This window comes from Plectropomus leopardus, chromosome 20 (genome assembly GCF_026936395.1).
Source record: "Plectropomus leopardus strain MGB_pleo_1.0 chromosome 20, ASM2693639v1, whole genome shotgun sequence".
In the NCBI taxonomy this organism is placed as follows: domain Eukaryota; kingdom Metazoa; phylum Chordata; class Actinopteri; order Perciformes; family Serranidae; genus Plectropomus; species Plectropomus leopardus.
In genome coordinates this window covers 4,218,421-4,241,999 of record NC_142195.1, presented here as the reverse complement: position 1 = coordinate 4,241,999, position 23,579 = coordinate 4,218,421, and the positions used below count along the sequence as shown (strand labels likewise).

The 23,579-nt window shown below is 42.2% G+C and overlaps 1 protein-coding gene and 2 long non-coding RNA genes across 3 annotated transcripts in view; 1 reads left to right on the top strand and 2 right to left on the bottom strand.

The window, feature by feature from the left end:
* lhfpl2a (LHFPL tetraspan subfamily member 2a) overlaps positions 1-23,328 on the top strand; it is a 59,292-nt gene extending 35,964 nt beyond the window's left edge. Inside the window, exons 3-4 of the mRNA XM_088070967.1 lie at positions 10,415-11,226; positions 22,195-23,328. Coding sequence (XP_087927093.1) covers positions 10,803-11,226; positions 22,195-22,451 — 681 coding nt within the window. The 5' untranslated portion in view covers positions 10,415-10,802 and the 3' untranslated portion in view covers positions 22,452-23,328. The remainder of the gene's footprint in view (positions 1-10,414; positions 11,227-22,194) is intronic.
* Positions 1,040-10,421, bottom strand: LOC148186136 (uncharacterized). The gene is made up of 2 exons (XR_015775134.1): positions 8,258-10,421; positions 1,040-4,768 (listed from the first exon to the last, which is right to left on the bottom strand). It is a non-coding gene; the product is annotated as an uncharacterized LOC148186136 (long non-coding RNA).
* On the bottom strand, positions 12,299-13,942 carry LOC148186135 (uncharacterized). The gene is made up of 2 exons (XR_015775133.1): positions 12,962-13,942; positions 12,299-12,883 (listed from the first exon to the last, which is right to left on the bottom strand). It is a non-coding gene; the product is annotated as an uncharacterized LOC148186135 (long non-coding RNA).
* Positions 23,329-23,579: the final 251 nt, after the last annotated feature.

The following is a 23,579-nucleotide window of genomic DNA, read 5'->3' as shown; positions in this document are numbered from 1 at the left end:
AAGTAAACATGTCTTAATGTAGGACGTTATTGCTTATAGTAAAAGGGTGATAAAGGTTATATCAAGGAAACCAATAAGAAAACACGATTTCAAAGTTTTTGCTGCTCTATAAAATGCATCTTACCTTAATTGTAAGTTGCCTTTCTTTTCGCCGACTTGTTATCTGACTATTATCAGTTTCGACCCTGCTTTGCTTCACACTCATCCACTTTCTTTAGATCTTCAAGATACGATTGATCAGACAGGAAAGATGAATTACCAGCCGGACAACAGCGAGTGCTCTGTCGAATCAGTATGAATGATGATTCTAGTCCAGCATGTGTACATGTGTGTGGATGTGCTGAAGATCTTTTTCGTCTGATCCTCTGCTCTTTGATGTGAGGGCCTGTGCTTTGTCGTAGGGAAATCTCCCAGAGCATCTTTATGCAGCACCGCCGGCTTTCCATTAGCTCGTAAGACGATATGTGGTCAGTGTCTGTCTGATGTGTATCTGTTCTGATCTGTATCAGTGACATGATAGGTGAGAACGAGGCCCGCTCACAGTCAGCTTGTCGTCTGATACAGCTGAGAACATCAACATAAAGTGCAGTTGTGATATTTTTTTAAGCAATTTACTGTTTGCTAAACTCCACCTTTGGACTGTGAGTGTCCAATTGTAATTCAGCAAACTTATTAAAGCACAGCGGGTGTGTATATCCTTGGATTTCTATGGTAGGTGGTGTTTTTTTATCTCACAAAATAGCAAATTAGGTTGTCAGCACTCAAAAATAAGTATGACGGGGCGCTGGGTGGCTTAGTTGGTAGAGCAGGCGTCCCATGTACAGTCCTCACTGCAGTGGCCGCTGGCTCGAGTCAATAAAGGCAATAAAAGCCCTAAAAAATATCTTTAAAAAAAAGTAAGCATGAAATGCAAGATGATGCACAGCAGCAAAAGAAAATTGACACTTTTTAGCCCTAGGCTTTCGTCAGCCTTTTTTTCGGGGTGTCTTTTATGGCTTTTTTAAAACCCAAAGAACAAAAGTGTAAGGAATGGCCTAAACACTGTGTTTATCTGCTTTATTAACACAACAGATCCCCACAAAATATTAGAAAAAAGTAATATTTTCACAACTATTTTCCTCATTAAACAGAGAAATACAACTGTACACCATTTGAATTCAACTCTCCCAGTAGAAAACTGATGAGGCTCAATTGCCTTGAAAACACATCATAAACCACATACCCAAACTGTCTTGGCTACTCTTGTTAGTAATCTATTTAGTAAGTCCACTGTTCCAACAATCACCAGCTCTGGTTTGGTTGAAACTAATCCTTAATTCACCAAGTTAGATGTGAAAATATGTTGTTCGTCCCGTGATCTCTCTCTGCCTGCTGGCTGCTGGCTGCTGGCTGTTTGCAGTCCTGTAACTTCTCACTCCACCACTAGGTATTAAGGTGTCTTTCAGCTCAGCTGCCTGTTCCACCAGTAGAGACCTAAGACTGAGCTCTGGTGGTGCATGCTGTGCACTACATGCAGTGAATTTAATAGAAAGAGGAGCGCCTGTATTTATGATGATATTGAAAAACATACAATAGGAAGACAGGCCATTCTTACTAAATTTACCCCAGGAACACTGATTTGTTCAGATAACTGCCAGGTAAGCAACTCCACTGGACTGAATAAGCTCCATCTTGGGGTCCAATATCTAGTTGTTGTTATTGGCTACATCTATTATGGGCTTTAGCCTCAGTCATTTAGCATGAGCCATGAATCTAAAAAGTCTCCTTGCATAAGATTCTTCAAAATGTGTCGGTGGAAAAAAAAAAATCAGCTGGAGAGCTTTGTTTTCAGCATTTGCTTAATACGTTTGTGATCTCCAGCTAAAATGTATCATTGACAATTACCAAAATTGACAGTTTTTGGGTAAAAATTCTAACTTTTATCTTCCTCTCTGAAATATCAGCCCTGTTGAAGAAGTTAGTGTTTGGACTTTTAAACTTGTGCTTGTGTAACAACAGTATCTAATGGGGTGGCGCTTAGCAAGCAGTCAGTTGCTGTTTTCCTGAGAAAAGGCATTTTTGTGATAATCTAGTCATTTCAGTGTTGCTTTAAAAAGGCCCATTAACCTCTTCCCATCCAATTCAGAAACCACAGGGTGAGGACAAGTTACCAGGATTTATTGGAAATGGGTCAAAGGAGAGGCTTTACTGGGTTTAGGATATATGTGTCCTGGTTGAAAGGAACTATTTTTGAACTAACCTCCATTTAAACTGATAAGAAAGGCCTCTTCCTTTAGGCTTTCCATGCTGCCTTCATGTGCTTCAGCCTATCGACTCCTCTTCCTGTTTGAGTCGGCCCCTTTTTCCGTCCTCATATGGAACTAATTTGTCTCCCTTGTGTGAGTGAACACAAAAGTTAGACAAACGCTGCAGCTGACTGTGTTGTTGGCTGAATGCATCCTGCTGCTGCTGTAAGCAATCCTGGGACACTTTGCTCCCATCGGTGTATGTTGTGGGTCATGTATTGGTTATTAGTGTGCAAATGTTATTATTTTACTTTATGTACAACCTGTAGTGACCTAGTAAGTTCACTGTCAGTAGCCTATTCTGTCATTTCGACCGTTCCATTACAGAGAAGTAAACTACTTGTGCACTAGATGCATTAGTTGTATACTAGCTATGTTTGTTTGTGTTTTCTTCAAGCTCTGTTTTAAAGGTTAGTTTTTTGGTGCTTTTTTTTTGTTGCTTTTTTTGTTTAGATAGTACAGACCATAGACTGTATATACACATAGAATCCCCACTGACCCCCGCCATGCTCAAGTAAAACCAAAGTATCCCGGATACAGCTGCTGCCATCTTACGCTGGTGACATCATTCAGAGCAGGAGTCTGTGCAGTAGTGATCTCTGCAGAGGGGAAGTTCCCTGCCAAATACATGTCCGAACAATCGTGGACTGGCTATCACAGCTGTCAATCATGGCGGAAAATCCCCTTCTTGTAGAAATGAATAACTCATTAAAACCGAACTTTTCATAAAAACAATCACTTGAACAAACATCAGGGTGATGAGAACTACCTTCAGTGACAGAAACCATCTTTGGTAAAATTAATTTGGCGTGTACTTTGACTTTTTTTAGTTTGTCCTATGTCCCATTCACTGACATGGAGGGGCAGGCTTTATGACCTATACTGCAGACAGACACCAGGGGGTGATCAAGACTAAAAGGTTCACTGTAGGGGAGCTGTCATGTTGTCCATCTTTATATACAGTTTATGGTACAGACAGATAGGAAAGGGGGGGAAAGTGGGGGGAAAACATGTATGGGACACATGCTCCAACAATAGAAAAATAACAGTACTACTGGTGTAATTCCAAGTAAATAAAGGCAGAATTTGAAAATACCATAGACTGTATAAAAAATGGACGTAGCTACAGTGACGTCACCATTGGCTTGTGGACTGCTGCTTTAAAGCCTCGAGTTTGGCATCACGGCTGTCACCATTTTGGTTTTTAGAGCCAGAAGTGACCGTGTTTGGATGAGAGGCTGGAACTGTGGAGGAGTGTGGTGCAGATGTGACTGAAACCAACAACACAATCTGCGGACATCCTGTCACTCAAAAGGCCCTGCCCCTAAATATATGTAACTTTGGACACTAATTATATGTAAACACGTGAGTTATAAAAAAAAAAAAAAAGTACCCCCTTACAGTTATCATGAATGTTCAAATTAGCTATAGAGAGCAAAACTGATTTTTGAACCAGGCTGTAAACATGTTTATTTCTGCTGTTAAGTTGGGCATTTTAACATGGGGTATAAAACGGGGACTGACTTGCTTTTGGAGCCAGTCTCAAGTGGCTATTAGAGGAACTGCAGTTTTTGGCACTTGCACATTGGCTTCATTTTTCAGCCTTGGAGGTTGCCACTTGGAAAATACACCCTCTACCTGCAGCTCTCTCCTCTCTGTTCCTCATGCGTGCATACGTGCATTGCAATCAATGCTTCAAACCCCAATAATAGTAGCGTTTTTTTGAAGCCAATTTGATGGAGTGACCAAACACTGGAATTACAAATTCTAGGTCTGTCACATGATGCATTTGGGACCAAAAAGAACTTTTACCTATGGACTTACATTCTGAAACAGAAACCCTGCAAAAAGGCACGTGCGAATATTAGGCTTTGATCCATTCTGTCCGATTATATTTTAAAAGTCTAGAAAAGTTGCATGATTATATGATTTTTCCCATTCAAGTTATCAGAGGGCTAAATGGAAGATAACCAGCTCAGCCTGTAAATCGCTCTAGCGCACTTGCTCAATGGGCCCAACGATTTGGAAGATGCATAATTGCATACAATGGTAGTTCTGCAGCCAGAAGTGCACTTAATGTGCTTTTAAGTACACTTATATAAACTAAAAAGTGCATGGGCCAATTTAATCTGAATACTATATCAACAATATATTAATCCAAGTATACTTAATGGTGTTTACTCGTTTTTGTAAAGAAAGTAAAAATTCTCAGTTATAGGATGTTGGTCTTGGCTGATTCAAAGTGTGCAGAGAGCAACGAAAACAGAGCGAGAAGGTGAGAGAAACTGAGACAGAGAGAGAGAGAAAGAGGAGAGACCCTCTGCAGCTCCAGCTCTTGTTATTTTAACCCAGATTCAGCACTGAAATATGGCCACCATGTGGACTCTCTCAAGAAGTGTGGCTCCAGTATCGAGCCAAGCCAATCACAGGAGACGTGGCGGCCTGGGGAGGAGGGGCGTGGGGAGGGTCCGGGAGTCAGGAGTCTGAGAGAGAGAGAGAGAGAGTCATTAAAAGTGTGTGAGCAGAGGAGGAGAGTCAGGGCAGAGAAGCCACATCTCCAGGAGAGCTGGACTATCCACAGATCAATGGAGACAGGTTGGACTATTGTCTTAATTTTCTTAATTATTCTGCATTAGTTTTCCCATTTAACCTACTGAGGAGGGAAAACTTGAGTCAGTTATTCATACTAAAGGTTAGCTGGGTTCCTGGCTGATGTGATAGGATGTAAATATTATGCTTGAGGTCTGAATCACAAGCTCCAGTATGCTTAGCAGATGTGCAGAAGTTTAGGAAAGACTGGCTCTTCTGCTGTGGAAAACCTTAAAATTGACTCCTTTTGTTATTGACTGCTATTATTACTATTAGAGCCTGGGATTTCCCTTAAATAATACTTATTCTGTCCTTTAGTGCCGACACAAGAGATATGAAATTACGCTACGTCATATGGATGCCCAAAGTAAGAAATACCAATACTTTTGCTATATTTGACATTCTACCATGTGGTTTATCTTTAAACAGAGCCTTTATGAGACAAGAAAGTGTGACTGGACTAGTATTTGATGTCCTCTGTGACCAATCATGTCCTGCATTCCCTTTCAGTAGCTGCAGGGGCTTCATTCAAACAGATCCTCACAGATTATAAGCACTCCCTTTGTTTTAAAATTGCTTTACTTTGTTGGGTCACCTAAGGCAAGAGAGGTAGACTTCCAAAGGAATACAAAATAAAAGCTTCATATTTCTGTCATTAGACAATATTAACCAAATGTGTTGCAGATGGTACATCTTAACAAGCTGTAGCTTTAGTGCTCTCTGCATTTAGACCCAACATAAACTCTCCCTAAACCCCTCATCCACCTCCAAACAAACACTCTCCATGGTGACGCGTCACTCAAGTTGAGGCATGTCCATAGATATGTAGATTGTTTCCGGTCGGTGGCAGCGTGGAAAGGTGTTTCCTGCTGTTTTGTTGCTGTGATAAGAGAAAGGCTGAGTGGACACTTTGAACTGGAGTCGTAGTAACAGCAAGGCTGTAGGGATGGCAGTGTTGGTCGATTAGTTGGTTTGTCCACCACTTTGGTCCAGATTAAAATATATAGACAGACAGTTATTTGATGCATTGGTGTGGAATTTGTTGTAGACATTCATATTCCCAAGAGGTTGAAGCCTACAGAATTTAGTAATCCTCTGATTTCTTCTGTTGTACCACCACGAGGTTAACATTTTTGACTTTTAATGACATGTCTTGACAATTATTAGATGGCTTACTGTGAAATTTGGCGCAGATATTCAAGTTTTCCAAAGGGTGAAGCCAACAGACTTTGGTGATCGCTCAACTTTGCCTGTGGTGCCATCATCAGGTTGACATTTCTGGCTTTAAGTAAATGGCTTGACAATTAATTGGTGGATTAACATGAAATTTGGTGCAGATATATGTTTCCCAGAGGATGAATTCTACAGATGTTTGTTTTTCCCTGACTTTTCCTGTTGTGCCTCCATGACGTTGACATTTTTTGGCTTTTAGCAACTTGACAATTATTTGACCAATTGCCACAAAACTTGGTCCAGATATTTAAAGTTCTCAGAGGTTGAAGCCAAACAACCTTGGTAAGCCTGTGCCTTTGCCTCCAGTGGCACCATGACTTTGACATGTTTGGTTTTTAGTGACATTTCTTGACAATCATTTGATGGAATACCCTGAAATTTGGTGCAGACATTCATGTTCCCCAAAGCTTGAAGCCTAAACACTGTGTCTTTTCCTTTTGTGCCACCGTGAGTTTGATGTTTTTAGCATTTAGTGAAGTGATAGTGATTCAACATTTTGCCATAAAATCTAGTTCAAACATTGATGTTCCCCAGAGGTTAAGTCCGACAAACTTTGGTTTCTCTAGTGCCTCAGCTTCGAGTGACATATGTTAACAAATGTTTTTGATGGATGACCCGGAAATATGGCATAGATATTCATGGTTGCCAGAGGGTGAAGCTTAATGACTTACATATCTTGAGCTTTTTCTGTGGTGCCACCATGAGGTTTTATGATGGTGGTGTTTACATCTATCAGTGGGATTGGCATGAATTTTGAAACAGACATTCAAACTAACACGGTAACTATTGTGAAGATTATATCTGCTAAACATCAGCTTGTTTGCAATATCATTTTGAGCATGTTAGCATGCTGGCATAAGCATTAAGCTAAAAGCACTACTGGGTTTGTGTACAGCTTCACAGAACTGTTGGCATGGCTGCAGACTCTCAGTCATGTTTACTTCATTATTAATATTAATGGTGTTCCTCTGAGACCATTGAGGGCATCTCTAACAGACCACTGATCATAAATTATTTCTGAATTTCATTTTGATCCTTTCCATTAGTAAAAGCTATAGAGTAAATTGAGGTCCAACTGTGTGGAAGTTCCCCTCTAAGCCAGACTTTGGGGAAGCATGTGTCCGATGGCAGGGAGTCTTGTAAGTGTGTGCGCGCATGGGGCTTAGTGTTGGAGGTCAAAGGGGTGATGGGTGCAGTCTGAAGCTTGTAAACTCCTCTGTGTATGTAAACCGAGCCTGAAATAATCCTTAGTCTCCCCCTGGTTACTCAGGGAGTATAAAAGACATCATAAATCCACCTCGAGTCTCACATATACGGACTACCATGCTTCGCTCTGTCTTGGGAAACTTCTGTTCATGATAACTGCTCAAATCCATCCGTCTGGAAACAGCGAGCAGACGTCTGGGCCATGTGTTGTGACAAATACCAGGTACATTAATAGAACCAGACATGCCCAGACTTGTTTTAGATCTACTAACCCACATTTGAGGGTAGCTTTAAACAAATTGAGACCCTCTAGTAGGTACTGAGTAACCAACAGGCACGTGATGCAAACACACTGCTGCCAAGGAAGGTCGTAGGTTAAGTGTCCAGGTCTTCAAAGCTCCATATCTCCCCAGCTGGTTTGAATTGTTTCAGCTCCAAAGTGTTTTCCAACAATATTCCTGTCAGTGAGGAATTAGTCTGTGCAACTGGCCAGCAAATGTATGACCCTAAAACTCCGGACTTGCCTGTTTGTCTTTAATGCTAACGTCAAACATGAGTCTCGTCAAAGGACCGCTGGGACGTCAACGGACTTTTTTTGTGAGGGGTGTGGGAAGAATTTCAAAAAAGTCCAGCGAGTGAGTGTGAGTCCGCATCTGTTCTTGCATCTGTTCGTGGTGAGGCAACGAGAACGGCGTGTGATTCATAAAATTAATTTTGGTCCAAATCCACAGAGGCTGTCTGTGCCTGTTCTTATGATCTCATCTGATTTACACAGTCCAAACATTCTCGACATTAGCTCACACACACACACCACCCTGTACTGTAAGAAAGACCACAGATCTGGGTCATTCTCTCTGGAAAAGGCATAGGGGGGAAAAAAAGAACTGTTGTTGATATCTCTGCAGGAAAACAAAGATCAAAGTTTGTGTAATGCTCTTACTCACTCACACACTCACTGGGATGTGACCACATGGGACAGCCTGCGACCCTCGCTGCAAGGGCGCACCATGGGGGCGCCGAGTGATGGAAACCTCGCAGTGCGGGTAGCACACGTGTCAACAGCGGCCCCCGGATCCCTCTGCTGCCCTGCCAAACACTGGAGGAATGACGAACAGACTCCCAAGAGGCAGTGCAGAAAAAAAAAACTCAAAGAAAAGAAACAACTGTCAGTTTTGGCCCAGAGCTGTATTTATAACATCATGACAAAGGCCTATGTAAGACAGTTTTGTGTTTTAATCTTATACTGCTCAAATATCTCTCAAAGATAAGATCTCAAACTTTTCATAACCTAAATAGAAGTAGTGTTTGACTGTTTAATCTCCTTAGATCATCCGGGGGTCCTCAGGGTTCCAGATAGGGTCTTTATTTTCTTAATGTGTTGTTCATTTACTGGAATCTGTGGTTTTTGTCATTGAAATAAGGCAGCAGTTTAAGCAAGTGACTCCATTTAAGAAAAACAGCAAACGAGGTGTGAAAATGAGGCCCACAATGCAGATGTAATTGTTGTGTTAGTGAAATAGGCCAGTTATAATTGCGCCAGAAATGGAAAAGAAAGAAAAGGAATAAACCTTTTAAGGCAAATGGTTATACAATGGAAATAACTCTTTGCTAGAAGAACTAATCCCTGGTTAAAGTAGTAGTTTGACATTTTGGAAAATAAAATTATTTGCTGACAATTAGTCTAGTTTAGCTTAAAGATGGAAAGCATGGAGAAACAGCCAGCCTAGCTGTCTTCAGAGTTAAAAAGTACTTAACCGTGACAGCAACTTTCCATCAAACAACAATGTGTACAGATTTAGTTCAATTTAGAGAGGGGACACAGACTGGACAGCCATGGATGTAGACTGTAACTGTAACTAGAGCAATACGCAGTGGGATACAACCATGTGGCTGTAATTATGTTTAACTTTAAGAATTGCCAGACTAGCCGTTTTCCTCTACTTCTGGTCTAATACAAAGTTAATTGCTATCTTTTTTTCAACTCAGTTGCACATGGCATAATTTCCAGCAAGAACACAAATAAGCTTTCCCGAAATATTGAACAATTTCTCATTCAAACAATTGGGCATAGCCACAACATGAGGCTATACCTGCTAAATATCAACATGTTAGCAGTATCATTGTGTTTGCATGCTGACGTAAGCAATTAGCTCAAAGCACCGCTGTGCATTCGTGCAGCTCCACAGAGCTGAGAGCATGGCTGCTGAGTCTCAGTGTTATGGCAAGGCAATTCCTTTTCCTTGCAACTTTCTATCCAGCATTTAGCTACATCTGTTTCCTTTCATTTCTTGATGAAGATTTTCTTGACTTTTAGCAAGTGTAGAGTGTTTTATAAACTGGTTATGGCTGCAATTAATGTGCATTGCAGATAGCACAAACTAGAGGAAAAATGATTGTGACGGATATGTGTTTTTCTGTGTCATTTGTGTAGTTCTTGATGAAAGACATGACTTTTTTATGAACTGACACCATTTTTCAGCTTCCTCATTGTACTGCAGTGTGACTGAATCAGCAGTGCAGCAGGGTTAATGTCACTGAGGTTATCAGCGGTCATGTGACAGCCGGACGCGCCGTTGTGTTATCAACCGTCGGCTGACCCCGGGTCAGCTGTGTGGGCTGCTTAATGAGAGGCCTCTGGCTTGTTTTTCTCTCTGTCTGCATCCGCTTCTCATCCCGCTGTTCCCACCTCTGTCTCCACATCCACAGCACACAGACACGCTCACACACCAAGACAAGCAGAATGTTTTCTCTACTTTTCATTTTTACAACCTCAGTCATGAAGATACACTGAGAGAAGAGAGCATGAGATCACAATTTTAAAACATAAACACACTGAAAACAGAAGAAACCCACTTCAAATGAACACATCCCCACACAGCTCATTAAACCCTCCGCTGAAGATCGACACCAGAAGCCTCCCTTCCTCCTCCACACGTCTGCTTTTCCAAACATGACAGAGGAGCACCAGGAGAGCTGCACTTCCTCAAACAAAACAAAATGACTAATCATATCTGAGCTTCTTTTATACGTACAATTACATTTTACACATGCAATTAAAGCGCTCACCCTGTTGTGTTCTGTCTCTCTGTTTTATCTCCTAGGTGTGTCTGATGTGACGCCAGCGGGCTGGCTCAGGGAACACAACTTCAATACAATGTAGACACCAAAAAAACAGACAGAATAAGAATCTGAAGACCGAGCGGACAGAAGGAGGGTGAGCTCAAGTAGGAGGAAGAACAGCTGTGCCGAAACAACAGAAGATAAGAAGTGAAAGAAGCGGAGAGAAAGAGAAGGAAGCAGGAGACTGTGAATCATTGACGTGAACCTTTTGTGTACAGCGCCGTCACCAAATCATTCCTGTGAAGTGTTCACTCGCTCTCACATCTCCGCCGGAGAAGGACACAACCTCACATCTCTGTTGTTTGAGGGCCTCACGCTCCACCTCTCCACCTCCAATCTGAACACAGGGAGACTCCAGCCACCGTCAGCATGTGCCATGTCATTGTCACCTGCCGCTCCATGCTGTGGACTCTGCTGAGTATCGTGGCCGCCTTCGGAGAACTCATCGCCTTCATGAGCACTGACTGGCTAGTGGGATTCCCCCGCACCCCCGATGCCGTCTTCGGCCCCCATCACGGGGCCACCACAGCAGGCGAGGCCTACAGGCCCACTTTAGGCATCTACGGCCGCTGTATAAAACTGCCCCACCTGAAGCGTGGAATACTGTGCGGACCGTACGCGATACACTTTGAGGAGATTGCCAGCGGGTTCTGGCAGGCTACTTCTATCTTCCTGGCTGCAGGGATCCTGCTGCTGTGTGCCGTGGCGTTCATTTCAGTCTTCACCATGTGCTTCCAAAGCATCATGAAGAAGAGCATCTTCAACGTGTGCGGACTGCTGCAAGGGATCGCAGGTGAGATGTGCACACAACACATGTAGTTTTATTTTTTTTGGCTCACGTTGCTGATCAAGCGTATGTCTCTGCTTGCCAAAAAAATTAAATGCTCCCTTTAGAATTTCTGTTTCGAGACCACTGTAGTTCTCCTTCAGGTACAGAGGTATGTAACACTCAGGTTTGTGTCAATGGACAAATAGTGTAAGGGTGTCAATATACTTCATCAGAGGGGCTTGTTGGATGGTCAAACTGCTTCAGAAACCCCCTTCCACCTCTCCAATGTCTAATCAGGAGGTCCTGATTCTTTCTGTAAATTTGACTCTGACATCCTCAATCACTTAAAGTTTGCGCTTTGCCATTTTAGAATTATAAGGTTTTATCTGTGTTGTGAGTGGTTTTAAGATATCTAGCTTAGAAGTTTGGCATTCCAAATAGCAAAAACGATACAAATCCATTTAAGTAAATAGTCTAGAAATGCTGAAAAGTAATTTAAAGTAATATGTTGGCACAGAGTAAGAACATATTAATGACTCAATTTTGATAATAAAAAAAAGTCAGATAATAATGCTAAGGGGAAGACTTTTCTCTCTAGTTTTTAAAATATTTACACAATTATTTTTGTTGCATTCTATGTGTACAACAGAGTGCAACTCAGTCATGTCCTCCAGGAGAGACTCTCTGAAAATTTGAACTGTTTTCTCCATACAGAAACATTTACTGCAACTGTAAGCAGTTATGGTTTCCTATATGGTCAAACAACATCGTGTATGATCTAGTTTTTTCTTGCATAACTTACCATAATCCAACATATAGGTGGAAAATGTTAAAACTCGAATCACGCTTAAATTTTCTCTTTAGATTCTGAACGTTTTTTTTTTTTAAAAACACAAAATGCTGATTGAAATATTAAGTTTTGATGTGGTAAAATATGTAAGAGCCTAGAGGGGGAAGCAACTGAGTTGAGAAGTATGGAAATAAACTGTAAACTCATTTTAGTGGTGGATGACTCACAGTTTTCTCCACAGAGATTTAAAGCTTTCTATAAGACGCTGACTTCCTGCTACATGATAGCACTCAGTGGGAGAGTGGGTGTGTGTCTCAACAAATTTTATTGCGGACTCAGTGAAATGAGCGTCTGTGGGTCTCTGGGACTCTCAACATTGACAATCTTTCAACATCGCTGCTCATAATTCCCTACGCAATTCCAGTCAAGTCAATTTTATTTATAATTATTGTCACAAATCACTATTTGCCTTAGAGGGCTTTACAGCATACGACATCCATCTGTCCTTACACCCTCACATAGATTCAGGAAAAACCTCCCCCAAAAAAACTCTATAAGTGGGGGAAAGACATAGCAGAAACCTCAGGAAGAGCAACTGAGGAGGGATCCCACAGACATGCAATACATGTCGTAAAAAACAACTGAATTTCAGTAGATGACAAAATGATACATAGGAAAAAAGGGAGAGAAAAAAGAGAGAGGGGGAGAGATGCACACATATTGCAATTTATGCAAGCGGTGACTACAGTCAAATGTGTATATTAATAGTGGAGGCATGACTAATAATAATGGCAGTAAAAGTTGCTGCAAGTACGATCACAGCATCAGTGCAACCACGACCCATGACACAGGCGCAGCCACAGACAGGACCACAGCATCAGCAAAACACACCTAGAGAAGAAATATATGTACGTCTTTTGTGCACTGATCTAAAAAGAACAGAGAGATCTTAAAGCTCACTCATCTAACCTTTAATTGTTCCTCTTCATTCCTGTGGCCTCCACCGTTCATCAAGGTAAATGAAAAGTTTCAGCCGAACACATTCATTACGCGCACCACAACTCCCACCACTAGAATTCTCTTTGATTCTCATGGAGCCTTCTGTGAACTTTTACCCCAAGCAGTCAGGAGTTTAAAACGCATGGTGGCTTGTTTCCACCCTTTGAGCTGTCACTCACAGCAACTGCCACCCAAATATTTACTCTCTACCCAGTCAGCTGGAGCTCTTTTGACTCGTCATTGGCCTGAAAAACCGAGCTGAAAGCGCATGCGTATCTCTGTGTGTGTGTGTGTGTGTGTGTGTGTGAAGGGTGTGTATCCATAGTTGCGTTGTCTGAGGCCAAATCTGAGGCCACTTTGACTCACTGTGGTGAATTATGGGAGGGAGGAGGCCATGAGATCATGCTTGCTGAACCTCCTCTTTTCTTCACAGACTGCAGCTCTGAGCTTTCTGGTGATTATGGCTGTCCTCCCCCACAGTTGTTTATTTGGTGCAGGCCCAAACAGAAAAAGGTGGGCGTGTGGTGAAGGACATGCCAAGCTGTAAAGCCAGCTCTGTGCAGGCCTGCTGACCGGAGAGAGAGCTTAAATCTGTAGTGAATCATGGAGGGCTCCTGGAACACTCTCTGTGAGCCTGATCAGCTTAATGTGAATGTTTATTTAGGGCACAAAAGATGTTATTGTCTTTATCCTGCTACTTTTTCTTCACATAGAGTATTTCCCACAGAATGAGAATATGTGTGATAAAGTTCTGTGTCCCCTCTCTAAATTGGATGTTTTTTGTGGGTCTCTGAACGCTGCACAAGTCGTCCTGATGTTTTTTTTCCCTCAGCAGCAGTTTTAGTTGCGTGATGGAGGAGGATCATTCTGTGTCCCCACTCTAAATTTGGATGTTTTTTGCAGGTCTGAATGCAGTGCAACTCATCTTTAGTTCATCAGCAGTTTGAGGAGTTTGAGTTGCAGGGTTGATGATATATCTTTAGATCCTATCAGAGCTGATCATATCAATGTATGAGAGAAATAGCTGATGGACTTATGATTCTGTGTCCCCTCTCTAAATTAGGACATTTTTTGTGGACCCCTGAATGCAGTGCATCTCAACAGCAGTTTGAGGAAATTGAGTCGCCGGATGAATAATTGATGACATATAGATCCTGTGGGAGCTGATCAGATTACTGGATTTATTTATTTACTTAGTTATTTATTTAATGTTTATTTAAAGGGGACACAGCATATTAAAGGTCATCAGTATAAAATACAAATGTAAGTATGCCAAAGTTAGCAGGACTACTAATTTACGTCCGTAGTCCAGCAGTTACTAGACAAAGAAAAAGAAAGAAAGAAAAAGGGAAAGAAAAAAAGCACAGTACAACAATTCATACAGAGGAAAGAAGTGCAGGAACAGTAACAATGTAAACTGTATGGCATAAATTGAGTGGTATTAAGTGCCTTATCTACGTGCAAAATCCAAAATTCAATGAGAGGAGCAGCTGCAGCAGTGGCGAGAGGATGCAAACTTTCAGACCCAACTGAGCAGATAAGTCTCACATTCACTGTGCCTGGCGTTCTGCTGCTCCATCTGTGACCAGAGTACGCTCTGCGCTCCAAAAATGTGGTGAAATGAAAAACCAATTGGTGTATAAAAATTCAAATGGCTCTCCAAATGAAGCTCAAAAAGTATAAAATCAGAACGTGGTGGCACATGTTTTAATGGTGGCAGGCTGCCACAAATAAATACATTGGTGGGAAACCCTGACATATCTGAACATAGCTGCATGAGTTAGATATTGGGTTGAGAAATACGACAAATACACTATTAGATGATACATTTCTAACTGCTCCTTTAATACTGTATCTCTGGTATGCTAAACAATTATGTGCAATGTTGCCACTCAGTGAACAGGACTCCTGTAAGGCAGTATTTGATTTTTATCTAATTTTACTCACTGTTAAGCCAAAGGATTGCTGAACATGTTACTTCTGGTGTAGCTTCTAAACAATGTGACTTGCAACTATCATATTTAGTTAGTCATGGAGGAACTATGAGTGCTCTGAATATATTGTATGACGTACAACAGAGAAGTGATTCATGCTGGAGTTGTTTTGGAGTTTTTTTTAGTTGTTGTGACTCTGGGTTTCTGTAAAAGTCTGTTGTAACTGTGATTTCAAGCAGAGTTGCTGTTTTAAGCAACCTTGAACTTCAGAGCTGCCTGTGAAGCATACAGGTGATTAGTATTTAATAGTTGGCATATTTTTGGTGGAGTATTTAGTTAGCACAAGTTTGACCCTGCACTAAGCCCCTCAGTCTAAGTTACTACTGTTTTGCATGTCAGGCTGGCTGCTCTCGCTGTAGCAATTTATCATAACTTTTGAACTAGTTGGTCTATGACTTCCTTAACACCTCCCAAGATGCATTTTTGGGTGATTGGATTGCAATAGAATAGTACTCCACCACATGAAATTACAGGTGTAAATGCATCCAAAACAAATTAGGGACGGATGGTGATCCGATGGGCCTAACCACTTCTGGAGTTGGTCAGGGACACATTGTGAACACTTTGAACACATGTGTAATGTAATCCACACACAACAAGTACACGGTCGGAAATGCATAATCACATGCAACTTATCCAAACCAGCAAGGCAGCAGCGGCTTTCCTTCCTCTGGCTCCAAAGCTGAGAGTCGCATGGTGGTCTCTCTCTCATGTGATACCAACACTGCTGGGGTGTCTCCTTCTTCTGTTATGTGTTCTTCCTGTCAATAATTGTCTCTAAAATCAGGTAGGCTTGTGTCATTCATGTGGACCTTGCTGTTACCTTCTAAGTCTTCCTTACTGGCCATGTAACAAAGAAAACTATGGACCAGATTTTTTTAAAGTAATTGTTACATTTATTATGCCGATATTGTCTCTGAAAATGTAGACAGTATGATGATATGCACGTTTGGACTGCATTCGGTTGTTTGAGCTTATTTTGTTCCTAGTAGCTATTATTTACATTTAGTAGTTGCACATTTTAGTATAATAATGCATCTTTTAGCTGTAGCAAGCAAATAGACTCTGAGCTATAAAGCATGCCAGGCGAGTATACTCACATTGATAACGTTATTTTATAACAACAGTTACCGACTTGAAGTCATAAATGCATAAACGTGGCAGGAAAAAGTCAACGTTTGGTTGATGTTAAGAAACTTTTTCATTAATCCACATATAAATATCAGTTTTTGATCATATGTAAAGTGTAATATGGCATTAATGTTAACTGCTGTCCATGTAGAGTGACCAAGATTAAATATAAAGAATTATAAATATATATACGTAATACAAAATATAATTAAACTGGAAAAAGCTATCAACCTCTTGTTTAAACGTGCTTAGCATTAAAATGCAACCCATCTCTATGTTGTTCCCACTTTACGACCTCAAAGCACATGAACACAAAGAAGTCTGCTCCCCAGGGCTACCACTACCAAAAATAATATTACATAACCTGTAAAGCCATGTATTTATATTAACTCTATATAAAGCACCTGGAGTCCGGCTGAGGTAATAAAAGTGGGGAAATGCACCGCTGAGTCTCCTCATTGTGCGGAGGATGAGGATGCGGAAGAGGAAAGGGGGCGAGAGGAGCTTCAAACAGACACTGATGGAGGCGGGAGGAGGGCTTCCTCGGTGCTTGCAGAGCTGAAGGACGATAACCTTTTAGTCATTTCAGCCACAGGAAGAGATAAGACCCAGAACCTGACATCTGACAGTGGTCAGCGTGTCCCAAAAATCAGCCAGTCAGCGTGCACGAGTGTTTTCAACGTGTCTGTGAATGCTATCACTCTGATATCCACCACGCCAACTCTCTCTAACTAATCACTATTTCCACTCTCGGTGCCGACCCTCCGGTAATGAGAAAACTGAAGCCAGGCTGCAGATGTTTGGGGAAGTGATTGACCTCAGATGGGAAGATTGCTCTGCCGCCGCCAGAGATGGTCACGTCATTGCACCGGAGTCTCCAGAGCCCATTAACCTAATCTTCACACACGCTGATGTCACTTGTACTTTGTTACTCTTTTGTCCCCTATGACACACTTTGTGCCGGCCGCAGTGTCTCACATGCCATTAAACTGACTCGCCCTCAGGTGGTTTTGAGATTTCAGCTGAAGGTAAAGCCATTCTCTTTGCTTTACGTAGTCAGATGGCTAAAACAGACGGCCCTCTGTAGTCGGGTACACTTTGTATCCTGTAGGCGTGCTTTCTGAGAGCCCCCTGAAGACTTCTTTTAGACTACCTGTAAGTGAATTCTGTGTGCATTTATTAAGACGCCGTCCTCACTCAGCGTCACTCGTGTCCGACTTCAGCCAAAAAGGGATTAGAGACAAAACGGCAGACAAACCGGGTCTGTAAAACTGTCTCCAGCTCTCATTGCGTTCGGTGTCCAATGCTTTTTATTAGCGGCCATAAAGTTCCAGTCCAGCCGTGAGTCACACACCTCGTCACAGGTTTAACCGTTGACCGTGACTCAGCCTCAGGCTGCTGTTGGAGGAAAGAAAACAAAAGTTTTACAGGAATTTTAAGTAGCGTTACTGTGTGATGATGATTGTGACATAAGATATCATGTGTGACGCAGAGCAGAGCTGTGACTCTGGCTGAGAGGAAATGGGATTCCCACGCAGCTTTTACTGGATATCTGTGTTTACGTTGGAAGTGTTGCTGTTTCATAGTGACACTAACCGAATGTAGAGCAAGCATGGAGTATTAGGACAGCTTTTGTTGTTTTTCATTGCAGCATTTAAATTGATATATCTGTCATTAAATGAAAACATTTTACGGCCAATAAATAATCACTTATTTCATCAGGAAGCAGCAGGCTATAAACAACGCAGGCCGTTATTATGAAAGTATGTAGCTCCATAGACACTTACTTTATATGGTGTCAGTGCTGTCATACTGTTACCATAGATACTGTTCATGTTGTGCTCTGTTTGTTTGAAAGTTGCATGTTTAGAAATCCAACTGTTTCCAGCCTTAAAGCCTCAGTAATTCACATTTTTACAATAACAATTCATTAACCCTTTTAAATCAAACCAATTTCGTCTGAATGCAGCACAAGAAAATTGATGTTGATCCAGGTTTCAGATGGTTAAATGCATCCCGCAAAAACATGCGAAGAAGGCAATGAGCAACAAAAGAAGAAAATGATCTGAAAATTGGTTTTAAAGAAAGAAAAAAATAAATAAAACAAAGGAAATGGAAAGAGGAAAAAGTGCTTTATGGTTGTAATAATGCCGTGACAGAATTTAAAATATGTACTTATGTACTTACTGTAACTATGTACTATGTATAATGTTCTGAGTCTACTTATTTCGTACAATTTGTGGGACATTTCTTACAAAGTTGCTCATCGTCTTTTTCTCCATGTTTTTGAAAGAAACCACAGTAATTTGTTTGGGGTTCAAAGGTCTGAATAGTTTTGAAAGGTGTCTGAAAGCAGCACAGGAAAAGTGATGTCACTCCAGGTTTGAAAGGGTTAAAGATGGGAGGATTTATTGTTGAGCTGTTAAATGAGAGCACTCTGATGATCAAATCAACAGGTTCAGGAGTCAGTGCTGTTTTCAGCATATTTTTGTTTTTATCAGAGTATTTATACCATGCACGCGAGAACTTGGACTGCTAGTTGGACAGAAGACATTTGAAGACATCTCCTTTAATGTTTTATAAATGAAATTATAATGGATTGATGGAGAAAATTGCCCTCTCGCTGCCTCTTCCGCTTATTTTCTCGGTGGTGGATCTCGGAGGTGGACCCAGCTTTGGTTTTTTCCTGGAAAGGAGAAGGGTGGCCAGATTTCCTGGAGCTGAGCGCAGACCTGCTGTGCTGTATTACAGGGTGGAGGCTGTGGGAGCAGAGGTTAGAGAGGAGGAGCAGGAGGAGGAGGGGGTGGTGGTGCTGGTGGCAGGGAGGGAGGGCAGCTATCAGACACGGATTGATGGCAAAGAATTGACAGTTTGGAAGTTAACGGAGACAAGAGCCAGTGCAGAGGGAGCAGTGAGGCTGGGAGGGTGGAGTGCAGCGGGATATTAGGTTAGAAGGTCCAGCTTGTAGGGGGGGAGTGTGTGTGTGTGTGTGTGTGTGTGAGTGCGTGTGTGTGAGGAGGGAGGGGGTCGTAGGAGGGGTGGGGTTGTGAATTAAAACCATACCTTCAATCCATCAGTGGAGCCGGCCTGGACGTCAGGGCAATGCAGCAACATGTGGAAAGAATTTATGACCTAGTTTTCATTTCCTTGTTTAATACGATATTGGGTGCTTTAAGAGGGGGAGAGAGAATGGGAGCAGGAAGAGAGGAAGCAGAGAGAGGGAGAGGGAGATTAGGCGAGCCAGACAGCTTCACCTCCACGTTGGTTTTTATGAAAGCAAAGCAGCGAGACGTGCTAGATGAAGGAGAGCCGGGAACATCGGGAGTGAAGTTGTGGCTCCCCGTCGGCTTCGTTTATGGTCTGTAATTGCGTTATTGTAAGTGTCTCCTCCTGAGCTTTGATGGGTGGCAGGCCTCGCGTCCAGCCGGCCAGCTGACTGATCCTCAGGAGGAAGCTCAGAGCACCAAGCTCACGACATGAAATTACTGCAAGAGCGAAGGGTTTATCTGTGTATAATCATACACGATGTATAATCAGCCGTGACTGTGAGAAAAGCAGTGTGTGTCACAGTGCTGGAAGAAGGTTATTTAATTATTAACCCCTTAGAGGCCGCTTTAATATTACACACACTCATATCGCTCTGCACACAAAAGGCACTTTTAAAAATCGAGCATTAAAGAAATACTATACATTAATATGATTTTCTACTTTCATTAAGTTAATTTTTGGACTAACGTGAGGTATCATAATTATCAAATATTCTTTTTTTTTTTTCAGAATTTTAACCCTTTAAATGTCAGGTTTTTGTCATGATGCCAGTATGTTTTTAGATTAAACACACACACACATACACACAAAGTTATTTTCAATATACTACCTGCTAAGTAGATTATTCATTTTGATGATCGAAGCCTAGGATATGTCAGTGATTACCTGCAACACATACATTATTATTTTCTGTGCAGTTTCAAATTCTCACACTTGTACCGCTCTTATTAGATGAAAAAAAACTTCCGTGTCACTGCGACTTTTGGTACAGTACCTGATTATTTTACTTGAATCTATGATGAGATCACTCATAAACTCAGAGGTTGCGTCCTCTCTGAAACAGGCCTGCACCTTCTGCTGCACTCTAAATCTACACAGTGACTTGGAGCTGCATTAAGGTGCTGAAGCCAAGTCACGGCAGCAGAAGTGGGTCACACTAAGACAGGATGTGACTTCATCCTTCCACGGGGACGCAGGACGCCAGAGGGTCAGCCGTTGACTGGGGCAGGCGGGAAAGCCCTTCAGCTCCCTCTTTCCTGTTGTTCTCTGCTCTTTGTCACACGCTGACCCGAAGGCTGTGTGTGTTAAGATTCGGCTCCAGGTCTCAGCTTCCTGTTCTCTCGCTGCGATTATCTTCAGTCACGTTTCAGACGCTCATCAGGAAATCATCTCTGCCTGGTGTTACTTTTGTTACTGGCTCGTCCTGATGGGATGCTCTGGATGCCGTGACGGCACTGATGGCAGGAAATGTTTTCGCACCAGAGGATGGTGGCGGCCACAGAGATAATTTGCTGCAGTCAACAGAGTCCTCAGAAACTGAAGCACATGTGATTTTTTGTGGGTTTTTCCCTAAAGATGGTGACTGTAATAATATGTGGTGTGAATGTGAGAGAGGGAGCAGGGGTGTTTGGGTTGATCACCGTCACCAGTCGCTCCCTCTAACAGATGAAGGCAGTTAGTGTAAATGTGGATGTTATTCTGCTTCAAAGAGCTACTCTGTATTATTAATTATGAAACATAATAAAGGTTCTATGCATGAAATTCAGAGCATTAATGTAGCAGCAAAGCACTGTTTGCTGTGTAAAGGTAAAGCAGAGTGATGGCGTCCTGATCAGAGAAGGAAGTCATGCTCCTTCTGTGTGTGTTGTGATCTGAGCTTCTCTGTTGTTTGTTGTGCTAAGTCCATCCTGCCACCTGTGTATGTTAGTGCATGTGTGTATATAACAGTGGTTAACCCATTGCTGTCACTGTGCATCAGAACACAGTTGTTCCAGGATTGTAGCACCCTCCGGTCCCCTCCTGGTTCATGCTGCGTTCATGTGATGTCAGCAGGTCAGCGTTTCCAAGTCGTGAAGTTGTTCCTCCGACTTATTTGTGGTCGTGGTAAAGTGGGAACAACATGGAAGCTACAAAGAAGATGGGTTGCATTTAAATGCAAAGAGCATTTAAACAAAAGGGTTGATAGACATTTTTTATATTTGTATATATTTATTTTTTTAATATACATATTATATATGGTATTTTTATATATTTTTGTATTTAATCTAGGTCACTCTACATGGCCAGCGGTTAACATTAACACCATATTACATAAAATATTGATATGTAATACGTGAATTCATAAAAGCTTCTAATCATTGACCAAACATTGACTTTTGCCCACCATGTTTATGCATTTATGATGTCAAGTTGGCAACTCGTGTTATAAAATAACGTTGTTATGCTTTAGAGTTCAAAGTTTGCTTGTTTGCTACAGCTAATAGATGCACATATTAAAATGTGCAACTACCAAAATTTAAAGATAGCTACTAGGAACAAAACAATAAAATATATAATTTTTTAACATGAACTGCTGACAGTGTTTTCATGCTTTCCGCCGTTTTTGCTGCCCTGAAACGTCACGCAAAAGTCACAACTTGACAACTAGAGAATGTCTTTCTTCTCTCCAATATAATGGAACTAGACCACTCAGCTTGTGGAGCTCAAAGTGCCAAAAAATACATAAAAAAAAACTCAACAGCAATGTGTCTTTGCAGAAATCATGACCTGGTTACTCGAGATGATCCACAGATCTTGTTGTGAGCAGTTTTTATGTCGGAACTATTTTCTTTCCACCGAACTACACCTGCTGACTGCGTCAGTGAGTGGATACTGAGTGAAGATTTCTGTTAATTACTATTTTTTTGAGGTCAAGAATGAACTTTTGCACTCACTAGTCTGCTGTTTGGCACTTTCATATTGCTGTCTATGTTGTATTCTAATAAACTACCATCACTCAAGGTTCCCTCTCTCTGGTTTTTCTTCTCTCAGGTCTGTTTCTGATCCTGGGTCTGATGCTGTACCCCGCTGGCTGGGGTGCTGACAAGGTCCATCTGTACTGCGGCCCCGAGGCGGCTCCGTACCGCGCCGGCCTCTGCTCCATGGGCTGGGCCTTCTACACGGCCATGGGCGGCACCGTGCTCACCTTCATCTGCGCCGTGTTCTCCGCGCAGGCCGAGATCGCCACCTCCAGCGACAAGGTCCAGGAGGAGATCGAGGAGGGAAAGAGCCTCATCTGCCTCCTCTGAGGGCCCAGATACTGTGGGGGGAAAAGAAGACGAAGAAGAAGAAGAAGAAGAAGAAGAAGGGAGAGACACCTGCTGCCCTTCTGTGTGTTCTCATGAGGCCGGCCTGTGAAACGGAGGCGTTGTTTACCACTAAAACTGACTCTTTGTTTTGTCTCTGTCGTGTGTCAATGTGGGAGAAATCTACAAGTGCCAAGTTTTTTTCTCGTTGTCTTTTAGCCACTAGAGGTGCTGCGTCTGTTCTTCGTGTTTCAGCATGTGGGCGCCTGTCTGTCACCACACGCTCTGTAAATATGTGTGATTATATATATTTTGTACATAGTTGTGATCGCAGAATGAAAATTGGTGATCCGGGGGCCGGGCTGATGATGTCACTCTTGCCTTAAAAAAACAGAACAAAACACTGGTGTTTTTGTCACCAGTTACCTGGATCTGTTAACTGTTTGTGTGAACTCACAAGGGAACCACTACTCAGTCAGAATAAACTACTCACAGAACAGATGGCTTCGGCTCAGAGAGGATGTCCTTTTTAAGCTTTCAGAATGTACTGTTATTGAACGATTTCAGACCCTTGAAATGTATCGATGGAGGAAGCTCTTTATGTTTGTCCCCGACTCTGCAAAACTCCAGCAAATGAAGTGAGTCCACGTCTGGTCCACGTCCAGCAGGCGTCCTGTAATCTGTGCACAAAGACATGGACATGAACGATGAGGACACACACACACACACACACACACACACACACACACACACACACACACACAAAGTATTGCTGTTGTTAGTAACGTCTGGTTTCAGGGAGCCTGTGGAGTCGTAGATAGAGTCCTGTCTGTTCCCATTTGTTTCTGCCAAACAAATAAAGAGAAGGGAGAAAGACCAAGGTTTTGTTTCAGTTCTTGTTCCAGTGGAGGCTTCGCTGTGGGGAGGAGGAGGAGGGAGGAGGAGATGCAGCAAGTGGAGCAGCCAGCTTGGTGCTGAGACCTCGGTTTGGCCCTTGAGGTGGGGGTGGGTACGTTTTCCAGCCAGCGGGTGATCAGTTTTTCCACTGATGCAGAACTGAACTCTGCATGTGTGTCTCTCTCAGTGTGTGTGTGTGTGTGTGTGTGTGTGTGTGTGTGCGTGCACGCCTGA